General features: G+C 39.6%; 1 protein-coding gene across 1 annotated transcript in view; it reads right to left on the minus strand.

Annotated features, from left to right (window-relative positions):
- WDR4 (WD repeat domain 4) overlaps positions 1–12,913 on the minus strand; it is a 468,232-nt gene extending 455,319 nt beyond the window's left edge. Inside the window, exon 1 of the mRNA XM_044072230.1 lies at positions 12,766–12,913. Within this exon, the coding sequence (XP_043928165.1) occupies positions 12,766–12,848 (83 nt within the window). The 5' untranslated portion in view covers positions 12,849–12,913. The remainder of the gene's footprint in view (positions 1–12,765) is intronic.
- Positions 12,914–16,466: the final 3,553 nt, after the last annotated feature.

Here is a 16,466-nt window from a genome sequence, read left to right on the forward strand (position 1 = left end):
AATTCTTGGCCCCCTCCTTTTCAACCTCTTCACCAATGGCCTACACACTGCCAGCAATCTCTCCCCTATCATACAGTATGCAGATGATTCAACTCTGATTTCCATTTCTGACTATCAATAACCTCCACCATATCACCCAGTCTTCATTTCACTCTGTTGAGAAGTGGCTCTCCAACAATCAACTTATCCTGAACCCCTCTAAAACTAAGCTCTTACTATTCCTACCTAAAGATCTAGCCCATCACAAATCCACCTTTCTCGTATACTCACTAAATGGCATCATCATATCACCAGATGTACACACTAAACTCCTAGGTGTCATCATTGATGACCAGCTCAAACTAGACCTCCACATACTTCATTCTATAAAGAAAACACACCAAAAACTGGGCATGTTATATAGAAACAGCAAATTCCTAACCGCCAACTCTGAACTACTGCTAGCCCAATCCTATCTCCTCCCCGTCCTCCTCTATGGCTCCCCTCTATTTTCCAATTTACAATATAACCTGCTGGCAAAACTTGACCAAACTTATAACAAAATTGCTACATTTGCCACCAGCAGCCCCTATAAATCCCATCACTGTTCTGCTCTCAAAAAACTACATTGGCTAGAATTCCCACACCTTCTGACCAAATGTCAGTTGATCCAAGCTTTCCAAATTGTTAATTCTAACTCTGACTGTCCATCTCTGTCCAACCTGATCTGCTGGTACACCCCTCCCCGATCCCTGCGCAGCTCTGATAAACTCTTTCTACAAGTCTATAAACCCAATATTAACATAGGTAAAATACTTTATAAACACTCCATCTCCCTTATTTGGAATAATCTTCCACTCCATTTTAGAAGTCATACCTCTCTTCCTAACTTCAAACATGACCTTATTTTGTACCTCCATAACAACCCTGTATGTACCTGTAACCATCCTACTTAACTCCTCCTTTTCCATATTCCCATTTCTTCACTAGACTTATCATTAAGATCTTTTTCCTCTTTCTTATCTTACTTTATCCAATATGCTCTTCTTTCTATACCCTCCCTCTTTATATAATTTACTTTATCCTACTGCTCTTCTTTTTTCTCCTCCCTCTAGATCACTTCATTCCTCCTCTACTCCTATCTTCTTTTGCACTTTCCTTCTTCTGACCTTGTATATAGCTATGTACTATTCCTTGGATTACATTTATTTTTCTTATCCGTAGAATGGGCGTGCCTTCATTGAAGGTTGGGCACTGAGCTGGCACCTCGACACCCGTAGAAAAAAATCTACTGCTAATCATTAGCGGACCGGAGTTCTGCTGTGGCGGCCCCTAACCGGGAAAAGCCGAAAGTAAAACAACGACAACATTTATTTTTCTTATGCATTGTATCCATAAGTTTGTTTTGCTCTTTATAGTGTTAACTTGTCTCTATTTGTATGTATTTGTATGTTTTGTTCGGGGCTTTTCCCCACTGGTCTCAAATGAAAATGGGTAATTTCTTACCCAGCTGGACTAACCCAGTTAACAAATGTGAAATAAATACATAAGAGCCTAAGTGGGTTGGCCTACTCAAATGTTCTCTCTGTATAGGTAGAATGAGCTAATGACACTAGACTGGGATAGCACTTAACAGATGGGACTGGTAGGAGTGTCTGAAATCAAAACATGATCTCACTGTACTCGGTTCAGTGAGCAAATGAGAAGAGTGTTCAAACACAAATTTACAAGAGGGGCGGCAATTGGAAAGCCACCATGATTAATACCACAAGAAGAATAGGGAGGGAGAGCGGGAAACTAACTGCAGAGAGAGAGAGATATCACAATATTCAGTGAAGCAAATAAACAGAAAAATAAAATGCAGTGCTATCTTAAAACACTGCAAGTTTGTACTTATTTCAGCTTATAATAAAGTTAATGTAGGTATACAACAGCTAACTGAACAGCTCAAATATTCAGCTATTCAGCAGAATTAAATTCAAAGATAAGTGACTAAGACTTATAAACACAGAGAAAACCTCTAAGCTAAGAGTTTATTCAGTGAAGCAAATAAATAAACAGAAAAATAAAATGCAGTACAATCTCATAAGACTACAGATTTGTACTTATCTCAGATTGTAATAAAGTTGATGTAGGTATATACAGCTAACCAAACAGCTCAAATATTCAGCTATTCAGCAGAAATAAAAATGTTTACAGTTTAGACTAGATCTAATGAAAAGATCCAAAAAAAAAATAGCTTCGTTATTTGGTCTTTGAAGAGTTCACAGCCTTGGCAACTCCCAAGATATCCGTTTGATAATCTTATACAGGACACTTGATAATCTTAAATTCTGACTCATATCTATCCACACAACTTTGCATATTGTGTTATCCTCTGCAGCCCATGTCTGCATCAAACACAATTCCATTTTAATATGCATACTATTGCATATATGTTTCGCATCTATATCTGTTTCAGACTATGTCCTCTAAAACTAATTTCTCTCTTCCCAACTCCCTGCATTCCATGCTATACAGTAAAAGGGAAGATGGTAAACATCGGTATTTGGTTCTAGCACAGTTTAACAGACAGTTTTGCTTAACCTAATTTTTTTTTCTACAGATTTTACAATTTTAACCAAAAGATTCCAAAATCATTGCATTTTATTTCAATTTCAGTTTTGTGTCATGCTGCCAATTATTTCTACTACAACAACAGCATGCTTTAAATTTATTTTACTACATTTGTAGACCTTTCCTACGCATCTTATACAGTACTATATCAGATCTCTACATCTCTGTCATTCTATTCAAAACATCCTTTAAAAACATAAGCAAAACTATCACAATGGCTTGGGCTACTTCTCATGCTTGAAACATTTTAGTTATATATTTTGCCAAAATGTTTAACTCCTTCTCAGTCTATAATTTTCTATGAATGCTTTTCTTCACAGACCAGCCTATATTACATTTCTTGATAAGGACATCCAATACACTCCTAAACTAAGCTTTGCAGTCTATTAAAATATTGTATGACCAATTGGCTTTCTTACTGTGCAAAGTAAATGTGAAACAATCAAGAATGAATGGTCAATTGCTATGTCTTTCATTGGTTAACACACTGGTTCACAAACAGAACGCAGGAAATTGGGATAGGTGACTCTGCCTCCTCCAAAAAGACCTGCCATTAGTGGTGTACCCCAGGGTTCAGTGGATGGGCCAACTCCTCTTGGGCATACAATTCTCAGAGATCAAAGCTAATGTTAAGGGCTTATGGGTGACCACATCTGCAGATGACAGCAAACTTAGTGTAATCATAAACTTCTCAGACAACACCAAGATCCTCCAAGATGGCCTGTCCCAAACAAATAGCTGGTGTCAAAACCATGAACTAAAACTAAATCCCAATAAGTGTGTAATCGCATCCTTCTTCAAGCATAACACCCATTGCAACTATCAAAATGACAATATCCCCTCCCCGAAAAATCGATCCCATAGTTAGGAATCTGGGAACCTATATAGACCATTAGCTGCCCTTTGATCACCACATACCCACTGATCAAAGAGTATAACGGCCCTTTTGGTATTTACAGAAGAACACTACTGCAAAAAACAAACAAGGGCCTAAATCAGAAAAACTATGCATACGGTCTCAAAGCCTTGTCCCTTTTCTCAGCATCATAGAGGCTACTGACAGGCATCCTACACCTTGTGTGCAGAGCTTCAGCAGACCCTGTTCTGCTAATTATACATTGTCAAGTCCAATAATGTCATTAACAACTGCTCAAGGGATCTCAATCTCTTTTACAAAATAAATAGAAAATGTTAGAGGGATAGGTTTGCATCACAGAGAATACCATTTCAATGGATCAGTCTTACACTCCATATAAAGCAAAGCTCTTCTCTTACTCTAGTCAAATATAATTTGGACAAATAGCTGGATGGGTAACCACACATTCACCTGTGGTTTTAGCATCAATGGACAAGGAAAGCATGTAAAATATCCTAACATATCACAGTTCTACCTACCTCTGGGCTACTGGTATGCAATATGCAAGAGCCAAAAACTACCATTGGAATGTAAGGCTCCTCACAGATCAATATCCTAGTAAGTACCCATCAGTTATGCTCGATTTTGAACAAATATTTAGCAAACTTTTTAAATTTTTTACTACATGATTTTCTCAGGATAAACAGACTTTTTGTTAAACTATGTTTAAGCCCTCAAACTACTTAACAAGACTGACTTCTTTCTTTCTTGTGCTTTTATAGATTACTAGCCAAAAAAAGTATTTCTTAGCAGTTTTTTCCATCTATGAGATTGGAAGCCAAATAAAACAACCCTGTCATTTTTGAGAATTCCATCATTTTCCAACACCTGTTGTGGGAAACTTTGGGTTACTCACCAATATGCAATATCCTTACTTTGCATAAGGCCCAGAAAGTGGAAATAGCACACACAAATAAATGAATAAAATAAAAGGATAAGTTTATTTATTTCAGACAACACAAGCAGCACATGAAATTCAGCTTGCACAAGGGAGAGTAGTTTCCAAAAGAAGAATTGGGCTAATAATGGTTCTTGATATATACCTGCCCTGCAACAATCTAGGCATAAAGAAAGGAGCAAACACTGACTTTGTATTATATGTTGCTTTACAAATTACATAAAGAGCGTTAATAATGACTTCTGTCAAAATTTGGAAAATAAAATAGATGTTAATGATGCACTTTAGAATTCAGGGACATCCAGGAAAACATACATAGCTGCCCTGCAGAATTTTAAGAAAAATAATAAATACTGATAAAAAAGCAGAGAAAAGGTTATTCAGCAGCAACAAGCTTACCATCAACTATGTAACCCATTTAGAGTTTTACAGATGTCCGGGGGGGGGGGAGGGGGGCGGGTTGCAGACATCTGCTTAAAAACAAGAGTCTGGCCTGTGCTACTTCTACAGGATTTAGGCTTAGTGCCACAGTTTGATTTTTGCCTGCAGGTTAACCAAGTTTATAAAAGTTAGATTTGATTAATAATGCACATGAATAAAGTTAAGTAACTGAACTAAGCGCACACTAAACACTCTTGGCTGGGATTCATACAGGATGTTTTACACAGTACAGTGCAAACTAACTGATCCAGAGTGTGTGGGTGATCCTAAGGCACATGAAAGTGCAATGTCTGAATCTGTACAATATACAGTGCATGCAAATCAAACAAAAGTATAACAACATGAGAAACCCTATGCATCTCAAAATCATGGAATGTGGAAATGCTGGAGGCTAAACTTGTGGAGCAAAACACAGACATACAAAATGGCATCACCACTGCCACCTACTCTGAACACAGTGATTCACTGCAGGAGCTATGTTAGGCTTAACAGCAGCAACATCCCAAAACATGTGCTGATAGACACCATCGAAGTCACTGCTGGCAATATCGGGCATTACAGCAGCCTGCACCAACAAAGATGAAATACGTGGTGACTCACACTTTGACATACCCAACAGATCATTACTTCATAGTCGACAAGGACACAATACAGGATCTAGTCAAACACTGTCAACCACAGGTAGAATTAAAGTGTATGCATAGCATACCCATTCCTGTGGACACAAAGTATGTGTAGCACTGACCATCCTAGATACAGTGACCGTTAGGTACACTGCAAGCCTTCATCTTACAAATGCTTAACCATTTCCTTAACAGCACAATGTTGCATTGTATGAAGGAGCATGTGTGGTTCCAAAAGACATAAAGTAAGAGAACCGACACCTTCCCATGCAGCACATGAGATTGTCCAGGGGGCAAAGATTGCACCCATGTTACTATAAAGCCCCAGATGGTTTAGAGGGGCAATGGCTACCCCTCACAGAACTACCAAATGGTATGTAATGTCCAGGACATTATCTACAATGTGTTTTGTGTGCCACCTGGTAGTTCAACTGACTCGCATATCTAACAGATGTCTGATCTACATCAACAGCTCCAGTGAGGGGACTTATCATAGAGTTATGTGGTCGATAGGTGCCCACACACAGTACAGAAAACAGCCTATAAATTGTAGCACAATGTGGTGGCTTCACTGGTATCTGCCCAACAATCTCGTAGGAGCAGGGTAGTTTCAAAACTGAGAAACAGCTTTAGGAGTTAAGTGGCAAGTATTTGGAAAATATGGCAGCATTAGGAAAAGCTAGTGTGAGTTTATGAAACAATAAAAACAGGGTTTTGAGATCTGGCCCTTTAAGCTGGTATGCTGGAATTTTCAAGAAAGAACAATTGGACGGTTTCCTGCCATATTTAAAGGAACATTTCAGACCTAAATAACAAATGTTGACAGAAGTCCAGAAGAGTCTGGACTGTGTATCTGCAGATCTGTTCACGCTGAAGAGCGTCAGTTAATGCACAGGATTAAAGCTGTGAGCCATTAGTAAGCTGTTCCTTTGGTACAGGGTTTGATTTCCTCAGTCTTTATTTGTCAATGGTATAACTGAGCAAACTACTTAAACAGACAGAGCTTTGAAGCAATTGGGAAATTGGGCTAGGCTCCTCAACAGTCTCCTGGACAGCATGCTTTATAACTACCTATTAAGAGAGAAACTATCAGAGGCCACTGTAATAAGCAGGAGTCCTTTGGATGCTTTGCATTTACTGGCAGCCTTTTGGTAGTGGAGAGTAAGAAGGTTACTTGCACTGCACTGGACTTTAGGAACAAGCAGTTGTTTTATGACTTGGTGTGAGACTATTACACTTTTTTGTATTAGAATAATACTTACTGAAACCCAAAATCCATGTTTTCAAGTTAAGATGTGGGAAAAGACTATATAACAATATGTCTGTCTGTGAATGAGGCTATAAGCTGATTAAACTACATAACTGTACAACTAACCTACAACACTGTGCACCTGTTTCCAAGTTGCATCCACAAACACAGCAGACTGAATTTACTGCTTAACTGCAGGTGCTGCCAATTTTCACTGCATGTTTTCTTGGCAAAATTAAGCTTATATTCCTATTCTGCCAATAAAACTACTTACTCTGGAAAAGAAACGTGCGTTTAATACCAAAATAACACAACATACAGACATCTTGCTGGGAGTAGGCAGCAGGCCATACATAACAATGTGCCTTATCTGTTGCTGGTAAAGCCAAATATTGCCTTCAGCCATAGATGATGTCTTCTTGAATCACATCCAACAGACACAGAAACATCAAACAACATGGACCGTGCCAAAAAGACATACTGTGGAGAGTCTCTTTGTTCTTCTAAAGGGAAAATTTGCTGTTTAGACACACTGGCAGGGCTCTATAACATGGTCCAAATATATATAGATATGGGTTTACGTTGAATCATCAAACATACATTTCAACAAAACCCAACCGGCTGAGACCACTTCCCCAAAAAGACATTAAACCGAAAGCATGGATTGCCAAAAACCTTTCCTTGTGAAAGGAACCACTTGGCCACCTCAAATAAACCCTAAACAGACCAAAATTAAACCCACCCAAGTGGGGGGACTTCGCCCCCACATCCCCCTTACTTAAATATACCAACTCCGAGATTGCACTACACTAACGAAAAGGCAAAGGTTCACTATGGTGGCCAAGTGGTTCTTTTCACAGGGAAAGGTTTTCAGCAGCCCTTGCTTTTGGTTTAACGGCTTTTTTGGAGAAGTGGTCTCAGCCAAGTGGGTTTCACTGAAATGGAAGTTCGGTGATTCAATGCAGACCCATAGATATAGATTAAATACATACGTTTCTTATATACATACATTATATATATATATATTATGTATGTGTGTATACAATATATATATATATATATATATATATATATATATATATATTGTATACACACATACATAATAAATATATATGTATATATATATATATATATATATATAGATAGATAGATAGATATATACACACACGTGCTTGTCAAGCTACACAAGGTCCTGCAAAAATAAGACAGCTTGACACCACCATGCCACGATACACCATAACTGACGCAAGTGCAGGGCACAGAGGAGATGCAGGGGAAGATAATGGAGGATCAGAGCCACAGTGGGGACAGAAACAAAGACATTATATTACAGCACTAGCAAAGCAGAAGCATCTACTCCACAATTACAAGCCATGTTACTGACAACAGGAAATAATACACGCTATATGTACTTTGGTCACAATGTGCATCAGACATCAACAAACTCACATAGGACAGGGGATGGGCAGGGGAGAAAACACAGTGTCAGCTGACTGCAACACTGCAATGGGGGTAATGTCACAGGAGGTAAATGCAGTAACCCTGTAACATGGGTGATTTTGGGGATTACAACCTGCAGTGACAGAGTTGGTCTGATAAAGTTATTTGTGGATGAATGCACTTACTCTGATTATTAAAGATTGAAAAATTTTGGGGTCTTGGTTCATGCTCTTTCTGGCATTATTCATTTTGAGTTTTTTTAATAGGTCTAGTCAAAAACATGCAGAAGGGTGCATTATATTCATTAATAGGTCTGACAAGGATACACTACAGGGGGGACAATGACCTCCTTAGTTCTAGAAGCTAGGCCCTTGGCAATATATGTTGTGAAATGTAGAAGGATTTCTCAACTACAGTCACTACATGATGGCCAAAGGAGAGAGACAGATTGTGCTATCCACCTATGTGCCCTGATCACGGATTTGTATGGTAAATTAATTTTATCAGTGCAGTAGGATACAGAGCATTTTTGCTTCCCAAAGGGGATAATGCTGCATTTCCTGGCTTTTCATTTAAACCTTTTTTATGCACCATAAATTGACTTTAGTCAATTAGTTTTGGAGGGTATGTGCATCTAAAAGGGATTCAAAAACCACACCCAATTTGCAGTCATCGGCAAACTTTGTTAACCAGAGATCATGGTTATCAGTTTGGAGGTCTGAGAAACAATGCCAAACAGAAGGGGTCCCAATAAAAATTGCTGGGGGACACCGGTAGTCACGTTCTCTCAGTCTCAGGAAGCATCATCCATTTGGACAATGTGCATTTTGTCCTACAGCCAGTTGGTTATCTATCTTACACACAAGGATATATGTTTAACACCATCACCGTACAAATAATTATATCCTGTTATGTTTTTCAGATGCTGGGAAGCATCTATTAATATGTTTAGCTGCTACAAAAAGTAGGAGCACCTCTCCAAACATAGGAATATGTATGCAAGTGTTGTACAGCCTTCCATTACACAACTGCAATACTTTTCATGTCATATTTGTATCTCATCTTCTCCCCACCATGTCTTCCACATGCAGGTACAGTGGGTGGCACTGCCATATTCACTTCGGTCTCCACCAGCTGTTGTGTCTGAATACAAGTCACAGGGGGGTTTCCAGTACTCTCTGTTTTAGCCTTTCAGGAGGGAGGGTAAAAGCTCATCTTCTGAAGGTCTCTAGGGGATGTCATCTGTGGTGACATGGCAACAACAGCTATAGAAGATGGTGGCTGCTGAAATGCGTAGGCAGCAACATCCATATCTGCAACGTGACACTTATTCTGGACCAGTGAGCCCTGGCCCATCGGCATCCACCGGAGTAATCAGACATGACATAAGCCACACACTGGTCTGGTGCCTGGGAAAGTAGCCCTCTGGGTTAGTCTGGCAGTCATTTATGTCAAGAGCTTGCCATATCTTTGAGGTGTTACCCTCCCTTCTGTTCCACTGTCCATACCTTTTTCATGGTTCAACCCCTCCCCTGCAACATCTGTCTACAGTCTGTATGTCTCCAGCCACTGCCCACCCCACCTGAGAAGCTTTTCTCCCCTGGCATCCCTTAAAAGTGGGTTTTACCCAGTCAGACTTTTCCCGGTCAACAAAGACAGACAAATAAATAATAGTATATACCAGCTTGCTTGCTGCCCTTCTCTTTCTAATCCACCCAAAGCTGTCCCTCATTGTCTTTCCAATCAACCTCTCTTTTAATAATGAAAATAATCTAGAAAAAAAAAGTATTAAATTGATGCTTGGCGCATGAGTAGTAGCATGTTGGCATGCATAATGTCAGTCACGTGGTGCTGATATAAGTGGTGTTTTGACAAAAATAAGTTAGGAAATACATATACAGTGGATATAAAAAGTGTACACACCCCCTGTTAAAATGCCAGGCTTTCGTGATACAAAAAAAAATTTAACCACGATAAATCATTTCAAACAAACAAACCTGTTGGGGGAAAAATATAAAAAATAAAAAACGCACAATAAGCTGATTGCACAAATGTGCATACCCTTAAAACTAATACTTTGTTGAAGCACCTTTTGATTTAAATTACAACATTCAGTCTTCTTGGGTACACACGTGCCATCAATTAGAGAGAGTGATTAACCCCAAATAAAGTTCAGCTGTCCTAGCAGGATTTTCCTGACATTTACTCTGTTGTCTGCTTACAAAGCATCAGAGGGATCTCATTGTTAAAAGGTCTCAGCCAGGAGAAGGGTACAAACAAATTTCCACAGCACTGGATATACCATGGAACACAATGAAGACAGTCATCAAAAGTGGAGAAAATATGGGACAACAGTGATGTTGCAAAAACAAAAACTGGTAAGGAAGGCTGCCAAGAGACCTACAGCAACATTGAAGGACCTGCAGGAATTTTGGGCAAGTACTGGTTGTGTACTACATGTGACAACAACCTCCCGTATTCTCCATATGTCTGGATTATGGAGTTGCAAGACGGAATCCTTTTCTTACACAGAAAAACATCCAGGCCTGGCTAAAATTTGTAAAATAATACATTTGCAAAACAATATATCAAGTCTTCCCAAAAGCATGTGGGAAAATGTGTTATGGTCTGATGAGATCAAGGTTGAATTTTATGGCCACAATTCCAATAGGTACATTTGGCACAAAAATAACACTTCACGTCACCAAAAGAACACCATCCCCACAGTGAAGCATGGTGGTGGCAGTATCATGCTTTGGGGTTGCTTTTCTTCAGCTGGAACTGGGGCTTTAGTCAAAGTGGAGGGAATTATGAACAGTTCCAAATGCCAGTCATTTCTGGCCCAAAACCTTCAGGTGTTTGTTAGAAAGATGAAGATGAATTTCATCTTTCAACCCGACAATGACCCCACGCATACATCCAAATCAACTAAATAATAGCTTCACCAGAAGAAAATTAAATTTTTGGAATGGCCCAACCAGATCCCATATCTAAATCCAATAGAAAATATGTAGGGTGACCTGAAGAGGGCTGTGCAAAAGAGATGCCCTCGCAATCTGACAGACTTTGAGTGCTTTTGCAAGGAAGAGTGGGCAAATATTGCCAAGTCATGATGTGCCATGCTGACAGACTCCTACCTAAAAAGACTGAATGCTGTAATTAAATCAAAAGGTGCTTCAAAAAAGTATTAGTTTAAGGGTGTGCACACTTATGCAACCAGCTTATTGTACAATTTTTATTTTTCTCCCAATAGATTTGTTTTTCAGTTGAATTGTACAGGTTATAGGTCACATTAAAGGTGGGAAAAGTTTTGAAATGATTTATTGTGGTCTCATTTTTTATATCACAAAAACCTGGCATTTTAACAGGGATGTGTACACTTTTTATATCCAGTGTATGTGTATATATATTACACACACACACATTTTTTTAAACTTACCTGTTAAAACAACACCAGATAATTGACATGTATGTCTACATGCTACTACTCATGCACCAAGCATCAAGAATCGTCCAATCTGCTAATTTGTCAACAGGTGTCACCCCCATCTGTTTAGTCGACCAAACTGCATCAACTAACAAATGTTGACCAAAGCAACAAAAGTAGCAGAAAGTGTGTATGCACGTGTGTATACATAGACAGAGAGATGCATATTGTTCTTCACCACCACCTGTTCCATACTGCTTACTCTTGTGTTTTCCATCTGCCTGCTGTACTCCCCTTTCCTATCTACCCTTTCACTTTCCCATTTACATGGGCAGACTAGCCACTTTGGTGGGCACACCCACTTTGATAAACCTGTTAAGTAAGGTAGTACAGCTTAGTACAATACTCATCACTGGATGGTGCAGGCTAACAATAGCCACAAGGGTACTGCAGTTAGCCGTATATACTACCTTGGACTGAGTGGAAGAGCTATGTTATGTCAAGCAAGTCATCCGTGCATTCTATAGAAGTGCAATTCCTCAAGTATGTTGCAATGACATGTTAGTTTCTGTAAATGTTCCCAGTGCCCCTCTGCTTTACTATGTAGCCTTGTACCATCCCTTGCCTGTTACATTCCTGATTAGCTTTATAATGCTTCAATCAAGGAGCTCTCTTCGTATTAACGCTGCTCAACTCCATCATTCCCAGACGTTATTACTAACTACAAGAGGTTTGATATTCGACAACTTTGTGTTCTGAAAATACAAAAATAAGTTCTTTTTAACCGACTCTGTGATTCTTAAAAGTCAAGGCTACGATTTTTTAAGCTAAAGATATGTGCCTAAATACACACAAAAATTATGAACAAATTAATATCAACAATTAAGACTGCGCAATAAAAAAGATGTGGTTTATGTGTAAGACACTTTCAGAAAATATATTATCCTAATTATTAAAAGACACTATCACCAAAATAGAATAATAGGACAGGTAAATATGTCAGATCAAAAAGCATACCAAACAGACTCAATAATTAACTAGTCTCCTAAAACTTCAGAAGGCTTAGTATGAGATCCCATTCTACGTAAGACTGTTAAGATGTAACCAAACAGTCGTAACAGAAAATGCGGTAGATACAACAAAAAGGAACACTAGGAGGTATGTTATAAGACCAACCTGTTCTCTGTAAAACTCTTAACTAAAAATGAACTGCCACTGCTCACAACAGCAACATCTCCACGTATTCTCAGTTTAGCCATTCTGCTGAGAACTATTCACGTGGTTTCACTGCAGGAAACTACAGTCGATGCGCTTTTAAGACGTAGACTTCTAAACGCTCAGTTTATACGTATGCACTAGGTTGAGTCTGGTCTAAATAGTATAAAAGATGTTTCTTTGTGTACAAGTGGCCTGGAAACGACAGGCAGTATAATTGGCATTTTTTAAAAACAGTATCTGCCCGGTCCCTCTACGCAGAAGTGAGCGAGGTTTAAAAGTGACACTGTGCATTCATTTGTAGTTGATTGATAGATGTTAAAATCACCGCTGTACACAAGGGTTCCATCGGAGACAGGTGTTATTACTTTGCATTGATCCACGTTTTACAAAGCCAACAGGCCACTTAGGGTTAGGGCTAGGAGACATTAGGGTTGGGTGGGGGTAGAAAATAAGGACCTGTGATTTTAGTAAGATTCCAAACATCTATGACTATACCATAAGGCAACAATATTTTCTGCGACTCCTAAACTATTTCTGCAGCAAGTTACAGCCAATTAGCAAAGAAACATATCAAAAGATAAGAGGCTGAGCGCAGTCTGCTACAATTACTATCTGGTGGTACATAAAACTATAAAGTGAAACAACTGTCTGCAAAGACTACTTATAAGAGTTAAGATGGCAGAAAGCTAACTTCACTACAGCCATCTAACAGCACAATAGATGTTTTTCTTCAACAGCTAAATCCAGTGGAGAAAACGGTGGTGATATTGTAGAGTACTGAATCACCCGATGCTCAGTAGCAAACCCCGCCCCAGCCAGTTGATGTCAGTCTGATCTAATAAATATTCATTATGCGGTGGTTCTCAGCCGCATGGATATTCTTTCTTCAGCATGCATGGGGGAATTGGGTACACCACATTTCTAAAAATATTGAAAAAAATGAAATTGGTGCTGCGGTAGCGTTGTCGCCTCACAGTATGACGCTGTCCTTTTCGATTCTCAGCTAGAGCGTCTTCTGTGTGGAGACATGCGTGAATGGGCGTACCTTCGTTGAAGGTTGTGCGTCAGAGCTGGCAACTCGGCACGTAAAAGTCTACTGCCAATCATTAGCGGGCCGGAGTTCCGCTGTGGCGACCCCTAACCGGGAAAAGCCGAAAGACACAATAATTGAAAAAAATGAAATTAGTATTCTGAATACCCCGTGAGCCAGTAAATGTGCACTTTTAGCAGCAAACAGTAGACACACCTACATCTAGTATTTCTGTACCCTGGACAGATGTCTTCAGTGGAGCTTCTTTACGTTTGCCACCTTTGAGAAGTCCAAAATGATACATGGGTAATACGGACAACTTTTCATGCATGCATGTGATCCACTCCATCACTGGTACTATTAAACCGATACATGCATTATAACACTAAAAGCTTACTATGTACTTGAAAAGATCAGTACATCAGCTGTTTTTAATGTAATTCTTGACAGTAATGTTAAATTAGTGCAAGGCATAGTTTTATTTCAGATGCTACGATTTAGGTATGGCACTATGATTCTCGTTCTCCAGTTTAGCTGTGCTATTCTTATAATTATCGATTTTCCTTATAAACTCAGACCTGGTTAAGGGGCCGTAGCTTAAGAACTAAGCCTACACAAGTATTTGTTATCTCTTAACTTCTAGGATAAGAAAATATTCAGGTTAAAATGCTTCTCTTTTGGACCCTCCACATCAATTTTCAAAAGCCAATACTGGCCTTTGAAAACCCAATACGAGAGGTGAGAGATGCAGCGAGGGATGCATGCAATATGCATGTATGTATGGATGGATAGAAATAACAATATATTAGCATTCATCGGCTACAACTTTGGTAAACAAAATGCAATACTTGGCAAAACTGAGTGTCCGTGTGTCTGTCGTGTGTGTGTGTATATACACCTATATCTCTGTACACACTGACAATGTCAAAACAATGTAGCATCTTGTTTTTTTCTACTATATGTACATATTTTTTATTCCGTCTTAACAAAAATGTATAATTTTATGCATGATGTCAGTGGCTAATATGCATGGCATGTCAATCATGCCTTATTTCATATTGAGGTTTGCTCGTCAATCACCCTGGCCATGCCCACTCCTGCGTGAAACTGAAGTTGAGCCAGTACACTACAACATCGCCAAAATGGTTGTCACAGGAATGCCCGTAGGTAAACTTGAAAAGCGAAGTCTCTAATACAAACAGAATCCTTTCGAACACAGGATCTTTACGAGCTTTTGACAGAAAGTGTTAAATTTTCCAACTCAACTTTATGCTATTCCGTGGGGAATTTTGTTCAAGCAAGACACAAAAAACAAGAAGTCTTCCTACAGCCAAAGAATTACCAAAGTAGAGTCACAACATAAACAAAAAGTGAATATGGGTTAGGGGTAGTAGTTCCAGTTACAGTGCTGTTTCTTTACCATTTTTGAATTGTAGTGCCACTCCCCCCCCCCCCCCTCAAGCTAATGTGCAGAATACCCAATGAATATTCATGAGACTGGTGAAGACATCACCATGAATATCCGTTCATTATTCAAACATGTTACTGGTTGTTGAGTGGTGGGCGAGACTTGGTACAGCACACCTAGGGAGGTACTGTTCTACATCGTTGTATAACTAGCTATACCTGTTAAATGTCCCTGCTTTTCATAGGATCATAGCAAGTTACTAGGCTACTGGCCCTGAGGCCCTTATAAGCCTAGCCAATAAATTAGCCCATGTTCCCACAAGTCAGCACCCGATGCCACTGTCCAGCAGGGGCACAGGTGGAATCCCAGGGGTGTATTTTCTATTTCCCATCCAGTTATCCAGGTTTCGCTTAAAGAGGGATAATGAAGTACTCTTCTTGATGTGGAGAGGGAGTCTATTCCACAGATGGGGGAGTCTCTGGGAGACAAATCTGTCCTGCCTGCAAGTCCTATTGATGTCACAGACCAAGTTGAGGTGTAGCGTGTAGTTCATGCAAGAGGAGGTTGGCTTGCAGATATGCAGCATTTTCATCAAGGTGGAGTCAGAGATTGCTCTATATGCCAGGCATAGATCACCTCTGAGGAGTCTATACGAGATGGAACAGAGGGGCAGGGCTTTTAGACTATCCGTGTAGGATTGATTTTTGAAGCCCTGGATTCTCCAGGTCAGGAAATTATGTGGTCTCTCCAGCTGCTGCATGTGCTTTGCAAGGTACATGTCGAAAGGGGTGATATACTCAATGATCGTCCTGATAAGGGAAGAATACAGGGAAGTTATGACTTCCTTGTTCCTGGAAGAAATACCCTTACTAATGAGGTAAGCCATGTAGAAAGCTCTCTGTCATCTGCAAACCTGGTTAGCCATAGACCTATGGTTTTGGCTTGCATCTCAGAGAAGTATATCCCAAACAGCAGGGACCCCAAGACTGAACCATGGGGTATGCCGCTCGTTACGGGTCAACTACTTTAGGTAGTTTCCCCTATTGTGACTGAGTGAGTTCTATCAGTAAGCCAGTTAGCTACCCATCTGGTCACATATGGATTTACGTCAAGCTGGGATAGTTTATCTATTTTGCCTGAGTGGGGAATAGTGTTGAAGGCCTTGGCCAGGTCAAGATAGGTGGCGTGCACTGTCTTTCCCTCGTCCATGGCTTTGGTGAA

Source organism: Protopterus annectens, chromosome 5.part0, assembly GCF_019279795.1.
Source record: "Protopterus annectens isolate FY-2018-M chromosome 5.part0, PAN1.0, whole genome shotgun sequence".
Lineage (NCBI taxonomy): Eukaryota > Metazoa > Chordata > Ceratodontiformes > Protopteridae > Protopterus > Protopterus annectens.